At 43.0% G+C, this 22,386-nt stretch overlaps 2 protein-coding genes across 3 annotated transcripts in view; both read left to right on the forward strand.

Annotated features, from left to right (window-relative positions):
- LOC115458765 (threonine--tRNA ligase 2, cytoplasmic-like) overlaps nucleotides 1-3,081 on the forward strand; it is a 91,381-nt gene extending 88,300 nt beyond the window's left edge. The window contains exon 19 of the mRNA XM_030188579.1: nucleotides 2,694-3,081. Coding sequence (XP_030044439.1) covers nucleotides 2,694-2,842 — 149 coding nt within the window. The 3' untranslated portion in view covers nucleotides 2,843-3,081. The remainder of the gene's footprint in view (nucleotides 1-2,693) is intronic.
- A 10,377-nt stretch (nucleotides 3,082-13,458) lies between these two features.
- Nucleotides 13,459-22,386, forward strand: part of TM2D3 (TM2 domain containing 3) — a 45,197-nt gene continuing 36,269 nt past the window's right edge. For both annotated transcript variants that reach the window (XM_030188600.1, XM_030188595.1), the window contains exon 1: nucleotides 13,459-13,567. In XM_030188600.1, the coding sequence (XP_030044460.1) occupies nucleotides 13,515-13,567 (53 nt within the window). In that variant the 5' untranslated portion in view covers nucleotides 13,459-13,514. The remainder of the gene's footprint in view (nucleotides 13,568-22,386) is intronic.

Here is a 22,386-nt window from a genome sequence, read left to right on the forward strand (position 1 = left end):
TGAAGAGTGGGTGGGACTGCCTGTAAATCCAGGTGGAGACTTTTAATTTTGTTGGCAAAATATGCAGCAAAATCATTGCAGGTCAGTTGTTACTGGGCAGGTTGGTTCTGTTGGGGTTTCAGTAAGCTGTTTACTATTCTGAACAGGGGCTTGGTTGAATTGGCAACCTGTTCAATGCATTTAAAGAAATATTGTTTTTTGGTTGCTGTTAAGGCTTGGCGATACTTGTCATGTGATTCCTACAGTTTAGCCTGTTCTCATCCACGTGAGATTTACACCATCTCCTTTCCAGTTTCTGTCCTTCGCGCTTAAGGGTCTGAAGTTCTGGATAAAACCAAGGTGAGCGCTTGTGAGTGAAACATAAGACCGTTTTTAGTGGTGCCATTTTCCCTAAAGTCTTAACTAAATGTGTATTCCAAATATCAACGTGTTCTGACACTGTAGTTGTCTTTTCATCCACATGTGGATAGTCCAACACCTCTAGGAAATTCTCAGCAATCAGCATTTTGTGGTCTCTGATCTCCTTCCAAACTCTGGGAGGCGCCGTTTGTTTCAGGTGGTCACTTAAGGACAACTTTAATTAGAAAGTGGTCTGACCATGATGGGGTGTTAGTTCAATACTGCTATCCCAGTATTCTGGGATGTCAGCCCCTTTGTAGAATAGCAAGTCTAGTAGTATGTGATCATTTTTATCGGTTGGGGAATTGATCACTTGTCTTAATCCTAGATCTGTCATCATGTCCAGGAAGACAGCTGTGGTGGTATCTGGGGTTTCGATGTGTAGATTGAAATCTCCCATGATCACCATCCTAGGATAAATCAGGGTCACTTGTGTAATCAGATCAAGGAGATCTTGCACAGTTAATGTGGTGTTACGAGGTGCTTGGTATACTTTGAGCAGCCAGATTGGTTTCTACTGTTCTAGCTGGATTAAGAAATTCTGATTCATTTAGCTGAGGAGTGGTGATTCTGCGCAGTTTGATTACAAAGAATGGTATGGTTAATATGCTCCTTCTGAACATTCATTTTATGACAGCAGTAGTGCGTGCATTCAGCCATAGTATGTACTAGTAGTGATGACTAGTGTATTTGAGTGCTGGAAAACAAATTCAAATACTTTTGGCTTTATATACCATTGCATGTCACCTCACACATAGCTTCCGTCATATGGAAGAACTGGGGCCTTGGAAGTTCTGATCCCTGCATCAAAACTTGCAGATGTTGCTTTCCATTATGATCAGCAGTGACAGCAACCACATAAAATTTCCCTAACCACCTCTTAGCAGACCATTAGAGACAGTGAGACACATTTTTCTTCCAATGGTTAATAAATTATCTGTTCATCCATATCTAATGTGCTTCAGGAGGTGAATGCAAGATAATGGACAGCTTGGTCTCCTGTGGTTACTATGTTTCCATATTCATAAAGCAGCCAGAGATGAGGAAGTGTAATGATATATGTCAATGGTCAGATATTACTTTCCATTATGATCAGCAGTGACAGCAACCACATAAAATTTCCCTAACCACCTCTTAGCAGACCATTAGAGACAGTGAGACACATTTTTCTTCCAATGGTTAATAAATTATCTGTTCATCCATATCTAATGTGCTTCAGGAGGTGAATGCAAGATAATGGACAGCTTGGTCTCCTGTGGTTACTATGTTTCCATATTCATAAAGCAGCCAGAGATGAGGAAGTGTAATGATATATGTCAATGGTCAGATATTACAACTGGAGTTATGGTTTCTCATGATGCAAAGAAATGGATTAAAGCATGGTGCTCTCACCTTAAATTGGCCCTAAAGCTTTTAGGTGTGGATTTTAGCTCAAGTTCACATACACTAGGGAAATGAGAATGGGTAGGAGAAAGACTTCTGTCAAAGGTGCTAGGAGAGCCAAACTGGTGGCAAAATTCAGTCTCGCATGGGAGCATGCAAAGGGAGAAGACCACAGATGAAGATCAGTGTAAGCACAATTGGGTGTACCAAGTAGGCTTTTATCTGTTAACAGTATGTTTGTTTCAGACAAGTTTTCTCATTGGGGAGTGCCCACTGGCGCTGCTTTTGTTTCAAAGTGGGAGGGTTCTGTGGGTTTTTAGTTTCTGCATATGTTCTTACTAATAATGCATTCTAAACACACAAAATGGTTCTTAGGTTTCTCCCCCCCCCCCTTTTTTCCTTTCAGTATTAATGTGTAGTCATTAGTTTTTATTTAGTTCGTTAGCATACAATTTAGTGCACACTAAATTGATTTAAGTTGATTAGTATTCATTAAATTCTAATGTGCATTAAAAATTAAAACTGTGTGAAATGAACCCAAAAAAGTAAAAAAAATTAGGACAAAAAGCCCAGACATTTTAACCCTGTGCGCAAATCTAATCTTTATTTCAGAGCTTCTAAAACTATTGTTGCAACCCCTAATCAGTTTGTAAAACCCATGTTTGGGTCACGACCTGCGTGGTCTGTACATTGAAACAGCAGCAGCTTGTGCTCCCAGTGGTTGCATGGTTTGTTGCAACCACAAAGTTTGAAGAGCTTTATTTTCTAATAATATGAGGCTGCCACCTTCTGACTGGCAATTAAATTACCTTAAAAGAAGGTATTAGCTGATGGCATCTATAAAGCGGAATTAGCATTGATTTGGTAGAGGTGATACTTGCTAATATTTCTGCCTATTGTTCCTTTTCCAGTGGTTGGAGAAAAAGAAAAGGCCAATAATGCTGTCAATGTGAGAACGAGAGACAACAAGGTTCATGGGGAGATTTCAGTAACTACTGCTGTTGAAAAACTAGTGAAGCTGAAAGCACTGCACAGTAATAATGCAGAGGAGGAATTTTGAAGCTGCTGTACCGATATGCTGCTGTGAAAAATGGAGATTTCTGACTTGTTCCTAAAGTATCTCAAATGATGACCCAACCAGCTCCTAAGCAGATGAATTAAGAGAGCAATTGTTTTTTTTAAATACCCACTGCTATATTGGTGATTAGGTAGTGGGCGCACACTGAGCTATGAAGGAGTAGATATCACTTCTACATTTTTAATATCCCCACACTCCCACTAATAAAATTTGACTTGGTATGAAGTAGTGTTTTTTATTTTTCCATTTATACTGATTATCTTGTTTTAATCTTCTTCTATGACATGTAGGTAGAACACTGCTGTTTCATACTAAGACCAGAGGAAACTAGCTGTAGTAGCAGTATTGAAAAAGTTGACATTTTCTGTGGTAATTGTATTGACTTTGTTGAAAAACCTTTTTTTTTTTATCTTATCTAGTTCTAACCTTCTGGGCTGGTCTCTTGCCACAGAATGCCCCTCAGTGTAGGCAGAGAGAGTGCTAGGTTGCTTGGAATGCATTTATTTACAGATGCCATGTGGGCCTGAAACAATTACTGAAAACTAACTTGTGCTTGGAATAAGTTTATTTACTATACACTGGTGTCTAAGAGAATGACTAGACAAAGAACCGCTCCTTTATATAGGAAATTTAGTTTTGCACAATACAAAGGATCAAAAGAACATATAAAAAAGATTCATTATTACAGCTGCATATGTCAATTAAGGTATGACATCACACATACGTTTGGGACCTGGTCAAAATAGCCATGACAAAAAAAAAGAAATACAAAATAGCCCCAGACAAATGAACCCCCTGACAAAATGGCCCACCTCCGAGTATTTCAATTGTTCTTTTGCACCTATCTGTCTTTCTGAGTTCTGCTGCTGCTTTGAGCTGAGGTATATCTCCCCTTTGCCACCACAGTTGCAATCCTCTTCCTCCTGCCTGCCGTGTGTGGTGCGGTGTATTTCTTGCCCCCACCACCACCTCAGCCAGTCCCGGAAGATTTCCGTCTGTTATGTCCCACCTCGTATGACACAACTTCTGATGTCTGTGTAGGCAGGACACAACAGAGAATGCTTGTAGGGCCAGTCAAAATAGCTTGCTGACGCTGCTGGCGGCCCACAGAAATGCTGGAGGATTGCCTGGGTGTGGGGGGGGGGGGGGGGTAGAAAGGTATCGGACCATGCAGGGCAAACAGGAGGAAGAGGGGGACATGCTGAACTATATTGAGAGGTAGTCGGGAAGGAAGAGTCAGAGATGTATTTCCAGACCATGGGAAGGGAGAGAAATGCCAGCATGCAGGGAAGGGGGTAGTAAGATAGAGATGACAGAACATATGGGGGTGGGGAGAAAAAGATGCTGCACTGAAGGGACAGCCCAGATGAGTGAGTGGGGAATAGGGGGGGTGGAGAAGAGATGCTGGACCCCCAGAGGGAGACAATTTTACTACTTATTTTTGTGAAGGGCTATTTTGTTACAGGGGCTATTTTGTCAAGAGCTATTTTGTTAAGGGTTATTTTGTCAAGGGCTCTTTTGTTGGGGCTGTTTTGTCTGGGTTATTAGATCGGGGTGCCATAAGGTTTTTGTTTTTGTCTTTTTTTGTCATTGTTTTTGTTTTTGTTTTAATGTCTCCTTGATCCTCTCATTTACCCCTTGCCTTTCTGAGGTGTATTTTATCCTAGCAAGGTTATCTGCCGGTTAATGCCAATTATAAATGACTTAAGGTTTTTTCTTTGCCTAGAGGTCATAGTGTCAAATACAATATACCCTGTTAGTCAATTCTAAGACAGACAATGCACATCTGGCTGGGAGGGTCATATGTAATTAGTGACCTGCTATATTCTAGGATTCTGGTCTAATAGGTAGTACTGCATTAACAAGTATATTTTTTGAGATACAATTTGTCCATTTCACCACCATCAGAACAACCATAAAAAGACAAACCATGTGAGAAAATGCCCCAAAAACAATTAAAAATGAGCTTATTTCAATAAAGTAAAATGCAAGTATAAATAAATTTCTCACACTTTTCACCCAATACAAGCACTCTGCAACAAGCCACAAAACAGTTTTCTGACTTTAAATTTTATCAACACTTACCTCTTTCTGTAAGCTGAACAACCTTTTCAACTTCCTGCTTTTTAACAAGTACTATTTTTAAAAAATTCATAAGCAGTACTGAAATGGAGAAATTAGGTCTTACCTGATAATTTACTTTCCTTTAGTTCCTCTGGACTGGCCCATAATATGGCTGATGGGTTGTGCACGCCTTCCAGCAGGTGGAGACTGAACTGTGACTCGTGAGAGCCAATAAGAGCCCTGGCTACCTAGAGTTAGTTTCAGTATGATCTTAACAAAGCAGGATACAAAAGCAGAAAGAAGAATGCCACCATAGGACACTGACACCTACCCTTTGCAGGTGTGCCACTTTGAATAATGTGTGTCCGGAAATCAAGTTTTTTTTTATTTATTTTTAAACTGCAACTAAAACACAAACGCTTGATGCAGCTCTACATGAAACCAAAAGAATCTGAATGACACAAAGCAAACCAGAAATGAAAACCACAGAATCTCATAGCAGTAGGAGGGATCTGGGCCAGTCTGGAGGAACTAAAGGAAAGCAAATTAGTAGGTATGACCTAATTTCTCCTCCTTTAGTGTCTCTCCGGACCGGCCCACAATATGACTGATGGGAAGTAACAGAGCAGTGCATTCAAAGGAGGGGACCCGTAAGCACAGTCGCACCGAAAACCACATCCTGAGGACACTATATATCAATTCGGTAATGCTTGGAAAAAGAATGCAAGGAAGAACACATCGCCGCTTTACAGATTTCCAAAGGAGGCACCAAGAAGCGCTCAGCACAGGACACAGCCTGTCCCCTAGTAGAGTGCGCTTTCACACCGTCTGGAACAGATTTACCAGAAAGATATGCTAAGGCAATCATCTCCTTAAGCCACCTAGAAATGGTGGGTTTAGATGCCGCCAGTCCTTTCCGGGAGCCACCAAGAAGCAGAAAAAGACGATCGATCATCTAAACTCCTCCATATTCTGCAAATATTGTTTTAGAACCCGTCTGACATCAAGTTTAGTCATATGCTGCTGTACTTCAGATCCTGAAGAAGATCCAAGCGCTGGCAAAACCACTGCCTGGTTTAAATGGAATCATGACAAGATCATAAGAAGGAAAAGAAGGTACAGGGCGTAAAATTACCCGGTTTAGAAAATTCTAGAAGAGGAGACTTGCAGGAAACACTTGCAATTCCGACACGTGCCTGAGAGGCCATGGCCACCAAAAATACCATCTTGACTCAAATGCTTAAGGGAACAAGCTGACAAAGGCTCAAATGGAGGCCTAGTAAGGACCGAAAGTACCAAATTGAGATCCCAAGCCGGGAACACAGATCTAGAAGGGGGACGGATCAGACCCACTCCTCAAAGAAAACGACCTACATCCAGATGATTAGGGACATTCCTTTGTGTCCACGAGAACAGGACAGGGCCGTGGTCTATAAGAGAAGCGAGCACTAAGCCTTTCAAAACTGTCCTGCAAAAAATCCAGTACCTGAGCCACTGAAGCTCGAAGCGGAGAAACAGCTCGATCGGCATGCTAAGACTCAAAAACACACCAAGCTTGAATATAGTTCAGAGAAGTGGAACGATGTCGCGAGCGAAGCATCGTGACAATTACATTCGCTGAATAACCTCTCTTCATCAACCGTGCCCTTTCAAGAGCCAAGCTGTAAGACAAAATTGAGCAGACTGTGAGTGAAATACCGGCCCCTGGACCAGGAGAGTTGTGGTTTTAGAAGAGTGTCCACTCGAAGATGCATGAGATTGCCGTACCGAGGCATGTGAGGCTAATCCGGAGCTATCAAGACTATGAGACCCTTTGTGCCTCAGTCCTCTGAATGAAACGCCCCAGGAGGGGCCAAGGTGGAAAAACATACAAGAGCTCCGAAGGCCATGGCTGCAGAAGAGCATCTATACACTGTGCCTTCTGATAGTAACATAGTAAGTGACGGCAGAAAAAGACCTGTACAGTCTATCCAGTCTGCCGAACAAGATAAACTCATATGTGCTACTTTTTATGTATACCTGACCTTGATTTGTATCTGCCATTTTCAGGGCACAGACCATAGAAGTCTGCCCAGCATTAGCCGTGCCTCCCAACCACTAGCCCCACCTCCTAACCACCTGTACTGCCACCCAATCTCTGCTAAGCTTCTGAGGATCCATTTCTTCTGAACAGGATTCCTTTATGTTTATCCCACGCTTTTTCGAATTCCGTTACCATTTTCATCTCCACCACCTCCCGCGGGAGGGCATTCCAAGTATCCACCACTCTCTCCATGAAAAAATACTTCCTGACATTTTTCTTGAGTTTGCCCCCCTTCAACCTCATTTCATGTCCTCTAGTTCTACTGCCTTCCCGTCTCTGGAAAAGGTTTGAGGATTAATACCTTTCAAATATTTGAACATCTGTATCATGTCACTCCTGTTTCTCCTTTCCTCCAGGGTATACATGTTCAGGACAGCAAGTCTCTCCTCATACGTCTTGTAACGCAAATCCCATACCATTTTTGTAGCTTTTCTTTGCACCGCTTCAATTCTTTTTACATCCTTAGCAAGATATGGCCTCCAAAACTGAACACAATACTCCAGGTGGGGCCTCACCAACGACTTGTACAGGGGCATCAACACATCCTTTCTTCTGCTAGTCACACCTCTCTCTATACAGACTAGCAACCTTCTGGCTACGGCCACCGCCTTGTCACACTGTTTCGTCGCCTTCAGGTCCTCAGATACTATCACCCCAAGATCCCTCTCCCTGCCTGTACATATCAGACTCTCACCGCCTAACACATAAGTCTCCCGTGGATTTCTACTCCCTAAGTGCATCACTTTGCATTTCTTCGCATTGAATTTCAATTGCCAAGCATTAGACCATTCTTCTAGCTTCTGCAGATCCTTTTTCATGTTTTCATTCCCTCCAGGGTGTCCACTCTGTTACAAATCTTGGTATCATCCACACAAAGGCAAACGTTACCTTCTAACCCTTCGGCAATGTCACAAATATATTGAACAGAATCGGCCCCAGCACCGATCCCTGAGGCACTCCACTACTCACCTTTCCCTCATCTGAGCAAATTCAATTAACCACCACCCTCTGGCGTCTGTCCGTCAACCAGTTCCTAATCCAGTTCACCAAGTCGGGTCCTATCTTCAGCCTGTCAAGTTTATTCAAGAGTCTCCTGCGGGGAACTGTATTGAAATGAGTGGAAGTCCCCATCGGTTGCAAACAGCCTGAAATGATGACGCACAGAGGACCCATTGTCTTGGATCTAAAGTGTAGTGACTTAGAAAGTCTGCTTGAACATTTGTCATTCCCACATGAGATGAGGCAGCTCCGATAAATGACATTCCGCCCAAACCATGAGAACAGCTGATTCCTGTTCCAACTGACGATTCCTCGCCCCTTCTTGCCGATTGGTATAAGCCACTGTCGTTACATTGTCTGAGAGAACGCACACTGGCTTGCTTTCGAGCAGATGATGGAACGCTGCTAGGGCCAACCAAATTGCCCTGGTTTCCAATAGATTTATTGAGGAACGCACTTCCTCCCGGGACCAAAGGGCTTGCGTAAGGTGCTCCTGATAGTGAGCTCCCCAGCCCCTGAGACTGGCATCAGTTGGCACTGTTATCCACTGAGGTGGATCCAAAGGAATCTCCTTGGACAGATTGTCCAAAGCCACCAATGGAGGCTTCCTCATTCCAGAGCTCTGAGCGGCAATTTGACTCCAACTGTGGAGACCAACGGGACAAGAGGGACTTCTACAGAGGGCTCATATACGCCCTAGCCCAAGGCAGCACTTCTGTTGTCACCGCCATGGACCCCAGAACCTGAAGATAATTTCTCACACACGGCACCGCTGTCTGCAGGAGAGCATGAATCTGAACCTGAACTTTGACAATCCTGCACTGTGGAAGAAACACCTGACCTTGAAGGGTATTGAAGGAGACTCCAAGATAGGTGAGAGTCAGGGACAGTTCACCACCTAACCGAGGGACTGAAGAAACTGGACCACTCGAGCTGTGATGTCCAGACTCTCCTGATATGACTTTGCCCTGCTCAACCAATCATCCAGGTAAGGATGTACTAGAATTTCCTCTCTTCTACCACACCATGACATTTGTGAAAGTAGCGAGGTTGAAGGACAGAGCTCAAAATTGATAATGCTTGCCCAAAATCACAAAGCAAACACTGGTGGTGCGGACAAATGGGAATGTGCAGATATGCCTCTGTTACATCTAGAGCTGTTAAAAACTCTCCCAATGGAACGGCTACTATGACCGAGCGAAGGAGTTTCCATATGAAAACTGGAGACGTTGAACGCCCAATTGACTGCCTTGAGATCCAAGATCAGACAAAACAACCTTTCATTCTTTGGGACAACACAATAAATGGAATAGTGACCTGTTCCAAACTCCGAGGTTGGAAAAGGACAGATCGCCTTCAACCCAAGAAGCCTGGCTAGGGTACCCCTGACCACCCCCACCTTGAGACAAGACCAACAAGGAGACTCCAAGAAGGCATCTGGCAGATGTCATGCAAACTGTAAGGCGTACCCATCTTGCATAACCTCTAGTACCCACATATCGGTAATAATCTGGGCCCACCTTCAATGAAACTGAGCTAAGCAAGCCCCTACAGGAATTAGAGGCTGGGCCCAGCGACCTTCATTGGGAAGAACGGGCAGAGGATTGAAAGGAAGATCCTGCATCTCAGCCTCCACACCGGAAACCATGGATGGATTGAGACTTCTGAACGAACCAAGACCTCTGAAGAGGGGCCCCTCTGCAGGTTCAGAAATTACGAAAGCCACGGCCTCGACCAGACAGACCATGACCTGCCAACTGTGGACAACCTTCCGGTAGTCGAGGAGCCTTAGTATGTCTGAGACTCTTAACCAACTTGTCCAAATCCTCTCCAAACAAAAAGGAACCTCAAAAGGGAAACTTACTAAGTTTAGACTTAGAAACCACATCTGCCAACCAGCCACAGAGATTGAGGTGCGACCACACTTAAGGCCATCGACTTAGAAGAAGCTCTCAACAATCCATATAAGGTATCTGTTAGGAAAGCAGACCCCCATCTCAATCTTTGCAACCTTCGTGTCAACTAAGAAAGTCATCTGACATCCTATCTAAAACCCGTTCAGACCAGCGAAAGCAAGTCCTGGCCACTAGGAAACCACAAATGGCTGCCTGTAGCACCAGAGCAGAGACATCAGAACTAGTCTTCAAAAGGGTCTCCATATGTCGCTCATCCTTCAGATCTGTGTCTCCATATACAGGCACCATATTTTGCTTAGTAACCATGGAGACCATCGCATCAACCACCGGAGGCTTGAGCAGAGATTTGTCCTGATCTGGAACCAGATAAAGAAGAACCATAGATCTAGAAAGGAGAAACAGAGCATCTGGCACATCCCACTGTGCCTGGATAATATCTGTGATGTCTTGATGCTCACTCTATGTTGTCTGTGTTCAGTGTCTGGTTGACACACACATTTTGCAGTATAGCTCCAGCTGTCATAAGGGGTTTCTTAACTCACATATGCATACTTATTCTGGAAAACAGGTGCCATTTTTGTATGGAACTTCTTACTAACCTTGAAGTCAATATGCAGAATGATTGATGCAGTTAAGTGCTGTGAAAGTTTGGTGTCAATGTCCACTTAATTTTTGCCTGCACTGGTTAAACCTGGTAAGGCTTGGAGACCATACCCTAGCTTGACTGAGCCAAATGGATATGCCATTACTCAATGCTCTCTGGTTGATCTTGTACAGTTAACTTGGACTGCACAGGTAACTATCCTAAAGTTACCTGGCTATCTTTTCCAGTTAACTTTGGAACCATATCTTGAATTGTATGCGGTATCTGATCGGAAGCCAGTGAAGTGACTTGAGGAGAGGGGTGATATGAGCATATCGGTTCTGGCGGAATATAAGACGCGCGGCAGCGTTCTGAACGGATTGAAGGGGGGATAGATGGCTAAGTGGGAGGCCGGTGAGAAGCAAGCTGCAGTAGTCAAGGCGGGAGGTAATGAGAGCGTGGACGAGAGTTCGTGTGGTGTGCTCAGATGTGCGAATTTTGCTGATGTTGAGGAGGAAGAAGCGACAAGTCTTGGCAGTCTGTTGGATATGCGCAGAGAAGGAGAGGGAGGAATCGAAGATGACTCCAAGGTTGCGGGCAGATGGGACGGGGTGGATGAGGGTGTTGTCAACTGAGATAGAGAGAGGAGGAAGAGGAGAGGTGGGTTTAGGTGGAAAGACGAGGAGCTCGGTTTTGGACATGTTCAGCTTCAGGTGGCGGTTGGACATCCAGGCAGCAATGTCGGATAAGCAGGCCGACACCTTGGCCTGGGTCTCAGCGGTGATGTCTGGTGTAGAGAGATATAGCTGGGTGTCGTCAGCATAAAGATGATATTGAAATCCATGAGATGAGATCAGTGATCCTAGGGAGGAGGTGTAGATGGAGAAGAGAAGGGGTCCAAGGACAGATCCCTGGGGAACTCCAACAGAAAGTGGGATGGGAGTGGAGGAAGATCCATGAGAGTGTACACTGAAGGTGTGGCGGGAAAGATAGGAGGAGAACCAGGAAAGGACAGAGCCTTGGAACCCACAAGAGGACAGTGTGGCAAGAAGTAAATCATGATTAACAGTGTCAAACGCAGCAGATAGATCGAGGAGGATGAGGATGGAATAGTGGCCACTGGATTTGGCGAGGAGCAGGTCGTTGCAGACTTTAGAGAGTGCTGTTTCTGTCGAGTGTAGAGGGCGAAAACCAGATTGAAGTGGATCTAGGATGGCATGAGAGGAGAAAAAGTCAAGGCAGCGACTGTGAACGGCGCGCTCAAGTAATTTGGAGAGGAAGGGGAGGAGAGAGATGGGGCGGTAGTTGGAGGGGCAGGTAGGGTCAAGTGATGGTTTTTTTAGGAGAGGTGTGACTACGGCGTGCTTGAAGGTGTCAGGGACAGTTGCAGTGGAGAGAGAAAGGTTAAGGATGCGACAGATGGAGGGGGTGACAGTATGGGAGATGGTGTTAAGTAGGTTGGTGGTCCTAGACATGACCTTAACACGGGTCAACAAAAATACAGAAAAAAAAGTTTTTTTCCATTCTGTGACATATCTCCCTCCCCCAAGATCTTGTATAAACCATCTGAGCTAAATACGCTGTGATTGGCTCAGAGACTTCCAGGTCTCTCAGCTGAGTGAAGCACGGCCAAAAAGGACTTTTTATTGGGTTTGAATAATGGCCAAAATGGAAGGCTATTTTTGTGATTGACGCTTTCAACTGCACTCTCCAATATCAGCTGATTGAAAAACGGCCAAAATGGAAGGCTTTTTTGAAGTGGAGCAATTTTTTTGTTGTTGTTACTTTTATAGCAGTTTTTCAATCCAGCGCAGCCCCAAAGAGAGGTAAGACCTCTCGTTAGATTTTCTGGCATTTTCCACCGTTAAGGCAATCAGAAAGGTTAGTGCATCTCATTACAATAGGGTTTCTGCACAATTTGCTCATCTGCATTCCGTTTTCGTTAGCTGCTACTGTCATAGGAAAAAAGTCTTTAGTGCATGCCAGGGTTTACTACTTGCTTGTTAACTTTAGTGCATCCGGCCCACTATGTTCAATTCTGGTCACCACATCTCAAAAAAGATAGAGTGGAGGAGTAGTGGTTAGGGCACCAGACTTGAAATCCAGAGGTGGCCAGTTCAAATCCCACTGCTGCTCCTTGCAATCTTGTGCAAGTCACTTAACCCTCCATTGCCTCAGGCAGCGGCATACCAAGGGCGGGGCGGTCCGCCCCAGGTGCACGTTGCTGGAGGGGTGCAGAAAGCAGCCGCGCACCTGTCGGCTCTGCTGGTTCCCTGCTGCCTCTGCCCCGGAACAGGTTGCTTCCCCCGAAGGGGGGCGGGTGCGCATCAGTGATCAGCCCCGGGTGGCAGCTGACTTAGGATCATCACTGGCCTTAGGTACAAACTCAGATTATGAGCCCTCCTGGGACAGAGAAATATCCAGTGTACCTGAATGTAACTCGAACTACTGAAAAAAGTGTGAGCAAAATCTAAATAAATAGTGGAATTATTTATATCTGTATCTCTTGAGAGATTTTGGTACTTTAATGCTGCAGAAAGAAGTTGTCCAAATCCTGCTCTGTTTTGACACTAGGTCCCCATTTTAGGATTTGCATAGTTCTGTGCACTTTGGCTCTTAGACTTTCTAGAACCTTCAACACCCAGTGGGTCCGGCACTTAGGCTCCCCAAAGGTGGCACAATTAAATCAAGCATAGGGAAGATATAAAGGGAACTCGGCATCAGGGTCAGTGTTCTGGGTCCTTTTTGCCATGGCAGTCTCCAATCGTGCCCAAAACGGAAGACTACACAGCTTGCCAATCTGCTTTTGGACCCTCGCAGATTTCTGTCTTGCTGAACAGCAAAGTAAATCCTACCTTCCTCCAATCCCACCACCTTCCCTTTTCATTCTTTGAGTAATTAAGCAGGCCAGGCACACCCATGAAAAGTGACGTAACCATTGACTAACCGGAAACGGAAATAGTGGCCTGTCAGAATCAAGATGGTGGCCGTGGTCCCGCTGAAGAGAGGATGTGGGGTGGTGGTGCTATTTCTTTTGCAGTTTGGGGTCCTTTCGGGGCGCGGTAAGTAGAGGATAGGGGCAAAGGATGGAGTATTAATGTATTTCTTTGGTTTAAGTAGTTTTGGCGGAGGCATTCTTTGGAAGTTGCTTTACCTTGGTGACGCGGTACTGCGCTGTTTTGGAGGGCTGCGTACTCTTCCTACAGCTTTGAGAGGCGATTAGAAATAATCTGCTTTGACTTAAACACAGACAGTAAATTGCATTATTGTGGTTTATATTTCTAATGTTTATCCTACATTAAAACAATTGTCAGTGTTCGTTTATAAAGCTTAGCTGCAGTATTGGAGGAGAAAAGCTTGGGCGGAACTAAGAGTCCGCACAATCTAAAACTGCAGTTTTAATCGGCGCGTCCTTTCTGTGTCAATCCTTTTCTGCACTGGAGCTTGTTTGTTCCTGAACAAAAACAAATTACATATGTACCTGTATTTCATTCACTCCTTGGGTTGGGTACTGTATTTTAGTTAGCGGTTAATGGCTTCCCGTGCTGTTTCAGCCTTACCTCCTGTAACTTTTTCCTTTTTTTAATATTAAAAAATAATTCTGCTATATGGGCAGTACTGACATAGACTTCAGTATTTCTGTTGGTTAAGTGGATTATAAATGGCAGAACTAAAATTAAATTGTATTTCATGTTAGTGATGTACGTCTACATGTATGTTACTACTACTGCTTATCATTTCTATAGTACTACAAGATGTATGCAGCACTGTACACTTGCACATGAAGAGACAGTCCCTGCTCGACAGAGCTTACAATCAAATTAGGACAGTCACACAGGACAAAGAGATAAGGGAATAACTAAGGTGGGAATGATAAAATATGGGTACTTAACTAGTGAGTAAAGGTTAGGAGTTAAAAGCAGCATCGAAAAGGTGGGCCTTTAGCCTAGATTTGAAGACTGCCAGAGATGGAGCATGACATACTGGCTCAGGGAGTCTATTCCAGGCATATGGTGCAGCAAGATAAAAAGGAACGGAGTCTGGAGTAAGCGGTGGAGGAGAAGGGTGCAGATAAGAGAGATTTACCCAGTGAAACGAGTTCCCGGGGAGGAGTGGAGAGGTACTGAGGAGCTGCAGAGTGAATGCACTTGTAAGTCAATAAGAGGAGTTTGAACTGTATGCAGAAACGGATAGGAAGCAAGTGAAGTGACTTGAGGAGAGGGCTAATATAAGCATAATGACACTGGCGGAATATTAGCTGTGCAGCAGAATTTTGAACAGATTGAAGAGGAGAGGAGAGAGATGGCTAAGTGGGAGACCTGTGAGAAGCAAGTTGCAATAGTCTAAGTGAGAGGTGATGTGTGGATAAGGGTTCTGGTAGTGTGCTCAGAAAGGAAAGGGTGAATATTGGTGATATAGAGAAAGAAACGACAGATTTTAGCAGTCTGCTGAGTTTGTGCAGAGCAGGGGAGAGAGGAGTCGAAGATGACCCCAAGGTTATGAGCTGATGAGACAGGGAGGATGAGAGTTATCCACAGAAATAGAGAATGGGGGAAGAGGAGAGGTTGGTTTAGGGGGGAAAGTCGTTCATGCTGTTACACTTGAATCATGCGATGCATGATCATTGTTCTGTATTCTGAAACTGAACATAAATACGCTTAGTATAAATTTAATGGCTTCTTAATTAATTATGTTTCAGATCACTTTGTCCAGATCTGTTTTGTATGGGGTAAAGGGCCCTCATTGGAGTGCTGTAGAAGAGTAGCAGTAATAATCTGTAGTATCAGATACCTGGTTTCTTGACATGAAATAGCTTATATTCTTAAGAGGCTCAATTTTAGCCAAAAGTATTCATAAGCTGAGTTGTTTTACAAACGGAAAGAAACTTTAAAGACAAAGGTAGAAGTTTCAAATCATTTAGCCGTTTTTCATACTGATGATTTATTGACTTGAATATGCTTAATACAAGTTTGTTCTAAAGCAGTGTATTGAAACTTACAACAGATTTAAAACACAATAAAAAAGACTGCCAACAAAACTATGAACAGTTTTCAATAAAAAAAAACATATACTCAAAATTAGTATCTTGATAAAGTTCAATTGAAATCCTAATTTTCCCCTAAATTTGACATACTTGGCTAGTAGAGACAGGCTCATTTTCAAAGTATATAGACTTACAGAGTCACCAATCTATTACATTTCTTTGAAGGGGTGAACAAACATGTGGATAAAGGTGAGCCGGTTGATATTGTGTATCTGGATTTTCAAAAGGCATTTGACAAAGTACCTCATGAAAGACTCTAGAAGAAATTAGAGTCATGGGATAAGCAGTAGTGTCCTATTATGGATTAAAAACTGGTTAAAGGATAGAAAACAGAGTAGGGTTAAATGGTCTGTATTGTCAATGGAGAAGGGTAGATAGTGGAGTTCCCCAGGGGTCTATGCTGGGACCGCTGCTTTTTAACATATATTTATAAATGATTTAGAGATGGGAGTAACTAGTGAGGTAACTAAATTTGCTGATGACACAAAGTTATTCAAAGTTGTTAAATCTCAAGTGGACTGAAAAATTACAAGAGGACTTTATGAGACTGGGCATCTAAATGGCAGATGATGTTTAATGTGAGCAAATGCAAAGTGATATATGTGGGGAAGAGGAACCCGAACTATAGCTATGTAATGCAAGGTTCCACGTTAGGAGTCACCGACCAAGAAAGGGATCTCGGCGGCGTCATTGATGATACGTTGAAACCCTCTGCTCAGTGTGATGCTGCGGCGGCTAAGAAAGCAAATAGAATGTTAGGTATTAGGAAATGGCTGGAAAACAAAAGTGAGGATGTTATAATGCCTTTGTATCGGTCCATGGTGTAACCGCACCTCTAATATTGTGTTAAATTCTGGTCACTGCATCTCAAAAAAGATATAGTGGAATTAGAAAAGGTATAGAGAGGGGTGATGACTTTCCTGTGAGGAAAGGCTGAAATGGCTAGGGCTCTTCGGCTTGGAGGAAAGACGGCTGAGGGGGAGATATGATAGAGGTCTATAAAATAATGAGTGGAGTGGAACGGGTAGATGTGAACCATTCATTTACTCTTTCCAAAAATACTAGGACTAGGGGACATGCGATGAAGCTACAAAATAGTACATTTAATACTACTTGGAGAAGATTTTTCTTCACTCAATGTGTAATTAAACTCTGGAATTCTTTGCCCGAGAATGTGGTGAAGGCTGTTACCTTAGCAAGGTTTTAAAAATGTCTGGACGGCTTCCTGAAGGTTAAAGTCCATAGACCATTATTAAATTGACTTGGGGAAAATCCACTGTTATGTCTGGGATAAGCAGCATAAAATGTTTTAAACTTTTTTGGGATCTTGCCAGGTATTTGTGACCTGGATTGGCCACTGTTGGAAACAGGATGCTGGGCTTGATGGACCTTTGGTCTGTCCCGGTGTTGCAGTATTATGCACAATAAATTGAGCACAATAGTCTTCTGGATTAAAATCTACATCCTGAGTGGAGGAGTAGCCTAGTGGTTAGTACAGCGGATTTTGATCCTGGGGAACTGGGTCCAATTCCCACTGCAGCTCCTTGTGACTCTGGGCAAGTCACTTAACCCTCCATTGTCCCAGGTACAAATAAGTACTTGTATATACTATGTAAACAGTTTTGAATGTAGTTGCAAAAAAAATCACAGAAAGGCGGTGTATCAAGTCACATTCCCTTTCCCCTTAGACTTGGGCATGAGAGCTCTTACATAAGTACATAAGGATTGCCATACTGGGAAAGACCAAAGGTCCATCGAGCCCAGCATCCTGTTTCCAACAGTGGCCAATCCAGGTCACAAATACCTGGCAAGATCCCAAAAATGTACAAAACATTTTATACTGCTTATCCCAGAAATAGTGGATTTTTCCCCAAGTCCATTTAATAACGGTCTATGAACTTTTCCTTTAGAAAGCCATCCAAACCTTTTTTAAACTACGCTAAGCTAACCGCCTTTACCACATTCTCTGGCAACGAATTCCAGAGTTTAATTACATGTTGAGTGAAGAAAACGTTTCTCCGATTCGTTTTAAATTTACTACATTGTAGCTTCATCGCATGCCCCCTAGTCCTAGTATTTTTGGAAAGCGTAAACCGATGCTTCACATCTACCCATTCAACTCCACTCATTATTTTATAGACCTCTATCATATCTCCCCTCAGCCGCCTTTTCTCCAAACTGAAGAGCCCTAGCCGCTTTAGCCTTTCCTCATAAGGAAGTCGTCCCGTCTTGCGAGATTGCCACTAGAGGTCATGGCAGTCATTTTGAGAGCAGAGCGACAGGGGATCACTCCTGCTCTGACTACACCCCTAGATCACCAGGGATTATAAAATAGGGTGATCTAGGGGTGTAGTCGGAGCAGGAGTGATCCCCTGTCGCTCTGCTCTCAAAATGACTGCCATGACCTCTAGTGGCAATCTCGCAAGACGGGACGACTTCCCTATGAGGAAAGGCTAAAGCGGCTAGGGCTCTTCAGCTTGGAGAAAAGGCGGCTGAGGGTTGTCTAAGGGTTGCCTGGCTCTTTCTGGGAACCACTCCAGCCTTTACTTTTCTTCTCCCTTCAGAAAGTTCTCTCTCCTGTGCAGAGAATCAATTCTACCCTTCCTCCTCTGGAAAGCTTGTGAGCCACATTAGGTCTTTCACCATCTCTTCTGAACAATGTTAGTACCCTGCTGTTAATAGATGATATAGACTTAAAGGATACACCCTCTGGAGATGGGCTATACACATCACTCAAACAATGTTACATTCCCCTGAAGCCTCCTGCTGCTGGAATTTTCCTTATTCTACTGAATTATAAAGCTTAGAGGCTTTACATATGTGTTCTGAAGTGGTTTTTTAGTCCTGCTGTCACGGCAGCATGTTCTTGATGGCTTTCTAATCCTTTTCCTTTGAACTCCTGTGGAAGGTACCTATAGAAATAGAAAAAGTGTTATATAGACCTGGCAATTGGACTGTTGTAAAGAGTATTTATGATTTTTATTTCTCAATCAGTACTAAGGTTTAAAAATTGTATTCCACTAGGCAATATGGATTTGCATTTGGATGACTTCAGTAATATGGTAGTTGCAACTTTTTGTGACTTCCTGCAGGATCTAGGTGGGTTGGGGTTTTTTCCCCCCATGCTACTGCATGTAGTCATGTTAAAGGTCACCAATTAGAATGGATATTTTTGCTTCCATATTATCTTCTTTATCAAACTTATGTCCAGCAGGAATTCACTGGTCCCCTTTTAGTTTGGACTGATCATTATTTATTGCAATTCAGAAAAGGAGTTAAAAACAAGCAATTGAGGGTGAGCTGCCAACTCAAACCATCTATTATCAGAAGAAAAAATTCCCTTGACTTTTATTTTGATTAGGCCTCATCTTTTTCTAATGAAATTGAGTTGGTTTCTCCTAGAAATTGGGAATTTTTTTTATATCTGATTTAGATGAGCTCTTTTGACTCAAGATCCATGCTTGAATGATTTTGTTTAGCATGAAAAGGGAATGTAGACACCTAGAATGATTGTGGAGGAAAAGCCAAGATGATGATCTTAGTTGTTTGGAAGGAAGTGTTGGCTGCCTGCAAGGTACAGATTAATCAAGCGAAAAGATTGTATTAGATTGTATTATTCCCATTTGATAGGTATGAGAGATTCAGACTTTTGTTTTACATTTTTGCTGAACTCTCTCAGTTTGTCTCTTCTTGCTCCAAATCCAACAGAATCTGTCAACCTGGCAGATTTTTTTTTTCAATCAAAAATTTTTAAATTGAGGGATCAGGTACTGCTAAACATGGTATATATATGTTGCCTCTCCAGGCCAATTTTCCTCCTGTAGACTGCATTTGTAAACAATTTGCTGATTATATTTTTTTCCCAATAGCTGAAGCTCAAATTCTGTTGAACTACGTTTCTAAATCTCAATGTGTTCTAGATGGTTGTCCTTATTTGTACATTTCAGCACCTGAACAAATTGTTGCTTTGCTGTTTATTATGTTATCAGAGTTGTTTAAAATGGGACAATTCTTAATTACTGGGGACAGAGGTTGGTGTGGGTTGTTGTCTTTTTAAGTCACCTAGTGTGGGTTAAAAATCTAGATATGGATAGTGTCAACCACTAAATATTGTATGGAGTTTGTGTGATATATTAAGCTGTTTTAGCTATCCAAGTAGCAGCTGATTTTTTTTCCTTAAAGTTATGCAGCTACCTATCTGGATGTCTGCTTTGAAAACTGCTGCTGTCTTAAGTTCCAGTTCTACCCATTGACTGGATTGTGCCATGGCAGTCAAAGGAAATATTAGCACATAAACGTTGCCATATTGGGACAGTCCATCAAGCCCAATATCCTTTTCCAACAGTGGCCAAATAGGGCTGGTGAATTCCAGGCTCTCTAAGACTTAAATCCATTTAGTAAGTCCTGCTAACCGGATGAGCCTGTTTTGAATATTGGCCCATTGATTCTTTATATACAAAAATCCTCAAAACAAATATTTGTTTGCAGTTAATATAAAACCAATCAAAATAGTGGGATTTTTTAAAAATTCTCCAATTTGGATAGTCTTCTGAATTAATTTGGTGGAATATCCTTATATAATAAAACGCACCTCCAACATTCTGAAGCTGACTGCATGGCTGAGGCATTCCTGCTCTCTATATCCATCTCCTGAATTGACATCACGTACTTCCGGGTTTGTCACAAACAGAAGTGACAAACCACAAGAGGTTTCTCGGCTTCAGAATGTTGGAGGTGCATTCTATTAAATAGGATTGGTCAGTTCCTTGAAGCACAGCCAGAGCTCAGCATCCTGCACAGTAACGCTCAAACACCAGAGAGAGAGGGGGGGCCTGACACCAGAGAGAGGGGGGGGGGGGGGGGAGGTATCTCTCACTCTCACACACTCTCTCACACTGTATCACAGTCACTCACACACTCTCTTGGTCTCATACACTGTCTCACAGAGAGTCTGCCTCACACACACTCTCTCTCACACTGTGTCACATACGCACTTGCACACACTCTCATTCTCACACACTCACAGACACACTCCCCCAGACTCTCTCTCACACACACACTCGCACATTCTCTCTCTCTCTCACACACTGTGTGTCACATACGCACTTGCACACACTCTCACTCTCACAGACACACTCACCCAGACTCTCTCTCACACACACACTCGCACATTCTCTCTCTCTCTCTCTCACACACACACACAGTCACTCTCACACACACTCTGAGGAAAACCTTGCTAGCGCCCGTTTCATTTGTGTCAGAAACGGGCCTATTTTTTTTACTAGTGTCTCAAGTAAATAAGTGCAACAAAGCTTGAGCTGTGTCTAAAGAGAACTTAAGAGACCTTTTGCATTAAGGTGTGGCATAATTGGCTAAAGATTTTAATGCTGTGCCTCATATAGTACATGAATTGTAAGTGTCCCCCTCTTCATGGGTATCTGCCAAAATAATAGCTTTTTTTTTCTTTGTCTTTAAAGATCAGTAGTAGTCCTTGAAGTTGTTTTAAGATCCTGATCCTTTCTTCCCGTTTGTAAATGCTTGGGCAGTAATTGGAACAGACAGTTGGATCAAAGGAGAATGGTAGATGTGTGGTGTATGCAGATTTTAGCAAAGTCTTTCACACAGTTTCACTTAGGCAACTTATAAACTGAGTGCCCTTGATATGAGTCCTAAAGTGACTGAGTTACAAAGTAGTTGAATGAAAGGCGACAAAGGTTAGTACTAAATGGAGCTCACTTTGAGGGAAGAAATGTTACCAGTGGTGTGCCACAAGGATCAGTTCTTGGTCCAGTTCTTACAATTTTGTAAGCAGTACTATAGAAGGGCTGTCTGGTAAGGTTTGCCTCTTTGCAGATGATACCAAAATATTCCATAGGGTAGACACCCCCAATGGTGTGTGGATAGCATGAGGAGAGATTTAGCAATTCTTGAAGAATGGTCTAAAATTTGACTGCTAAGATTTAATGCTTAAAAAAAAAATGCAGGGTCATACATTTGGACTGCAAAAAGCTGAGGGAGCAGTACAGTATAGAGAATGAAATACTCTGTGCATGAAAGAAAAGCGGGGCTTGGAGGTGATTGTATTTGTTCTTAAGGTAGCCAAACAGGTAGAAAAAGGCAGAAGGATGCTTGGGTGCATAGGCTGAAGGATGGCCAGCAGGAAAAAGATGATGATAGTGCCTCTGTGTAAATCTCTGGTGAGACCCAGTTTAGAGTACTGTCTACAATTCTAGAGAACTCATCGTCAAAAAGAGATAAACAGGATAGTCAGCCCAGAGGGTAACCTATTCTGTTCAATATCTACCTCAAGCCACTAGCTGAGCTGATTCGGTCAATGGACACTCAGTTCTACATCTATGTGGATGATGTGCAGTTACTCATACCCATTGAACCTGACAACCTACAGCCTTGAATAAACTGATTACCTGTCTAACATCAATTCAAGAATGGGCTAAACTCAACAAACTTTGCCTGAACCCAAGTAAAACCGAGCTTCTCTGGGTCCCTAACACAAGTGGATACATACCTGACATCAAAATCCCTTTTGGCAAGTATGAACTCCCCCTCAAATCACAAGTCAGGAACCTTGGAATACATCTAGAATCAACACTTACTCTGATTCCCCAAATCAAAGCAACCTTCAAGAGCTGCTTCTACTATTTGCGAGAGCTACGCTTCCTCTCTCCTTACATCGAGAAGGTAAATCTTATCCCAGTTGTGCATGCCATGGTAACATCAAGACTGGATTACTGCAGTGCACTATACAATGGTCTGACTACAAAGGGCCTGCACCAGCTCCAGTTGATTCAGAATGCAGCAGCAAGACTCATAGAAGGT

Source organism: Microcaecilia unicolor, chromosome 1, assembly GCF_901765095.1.
Source record: "Microcaecilia unicolor chromosome 1, aMicUni1.1, whole genome shotgun sequence".
NCBI classification, from domain to species: domain Eukaryota; kingdom Metazoa; phylum Chordata; class Amphibia; order Gymnophiona; family Siphonopidae; genus Microcaecilia; species Microcaecilia unicolor.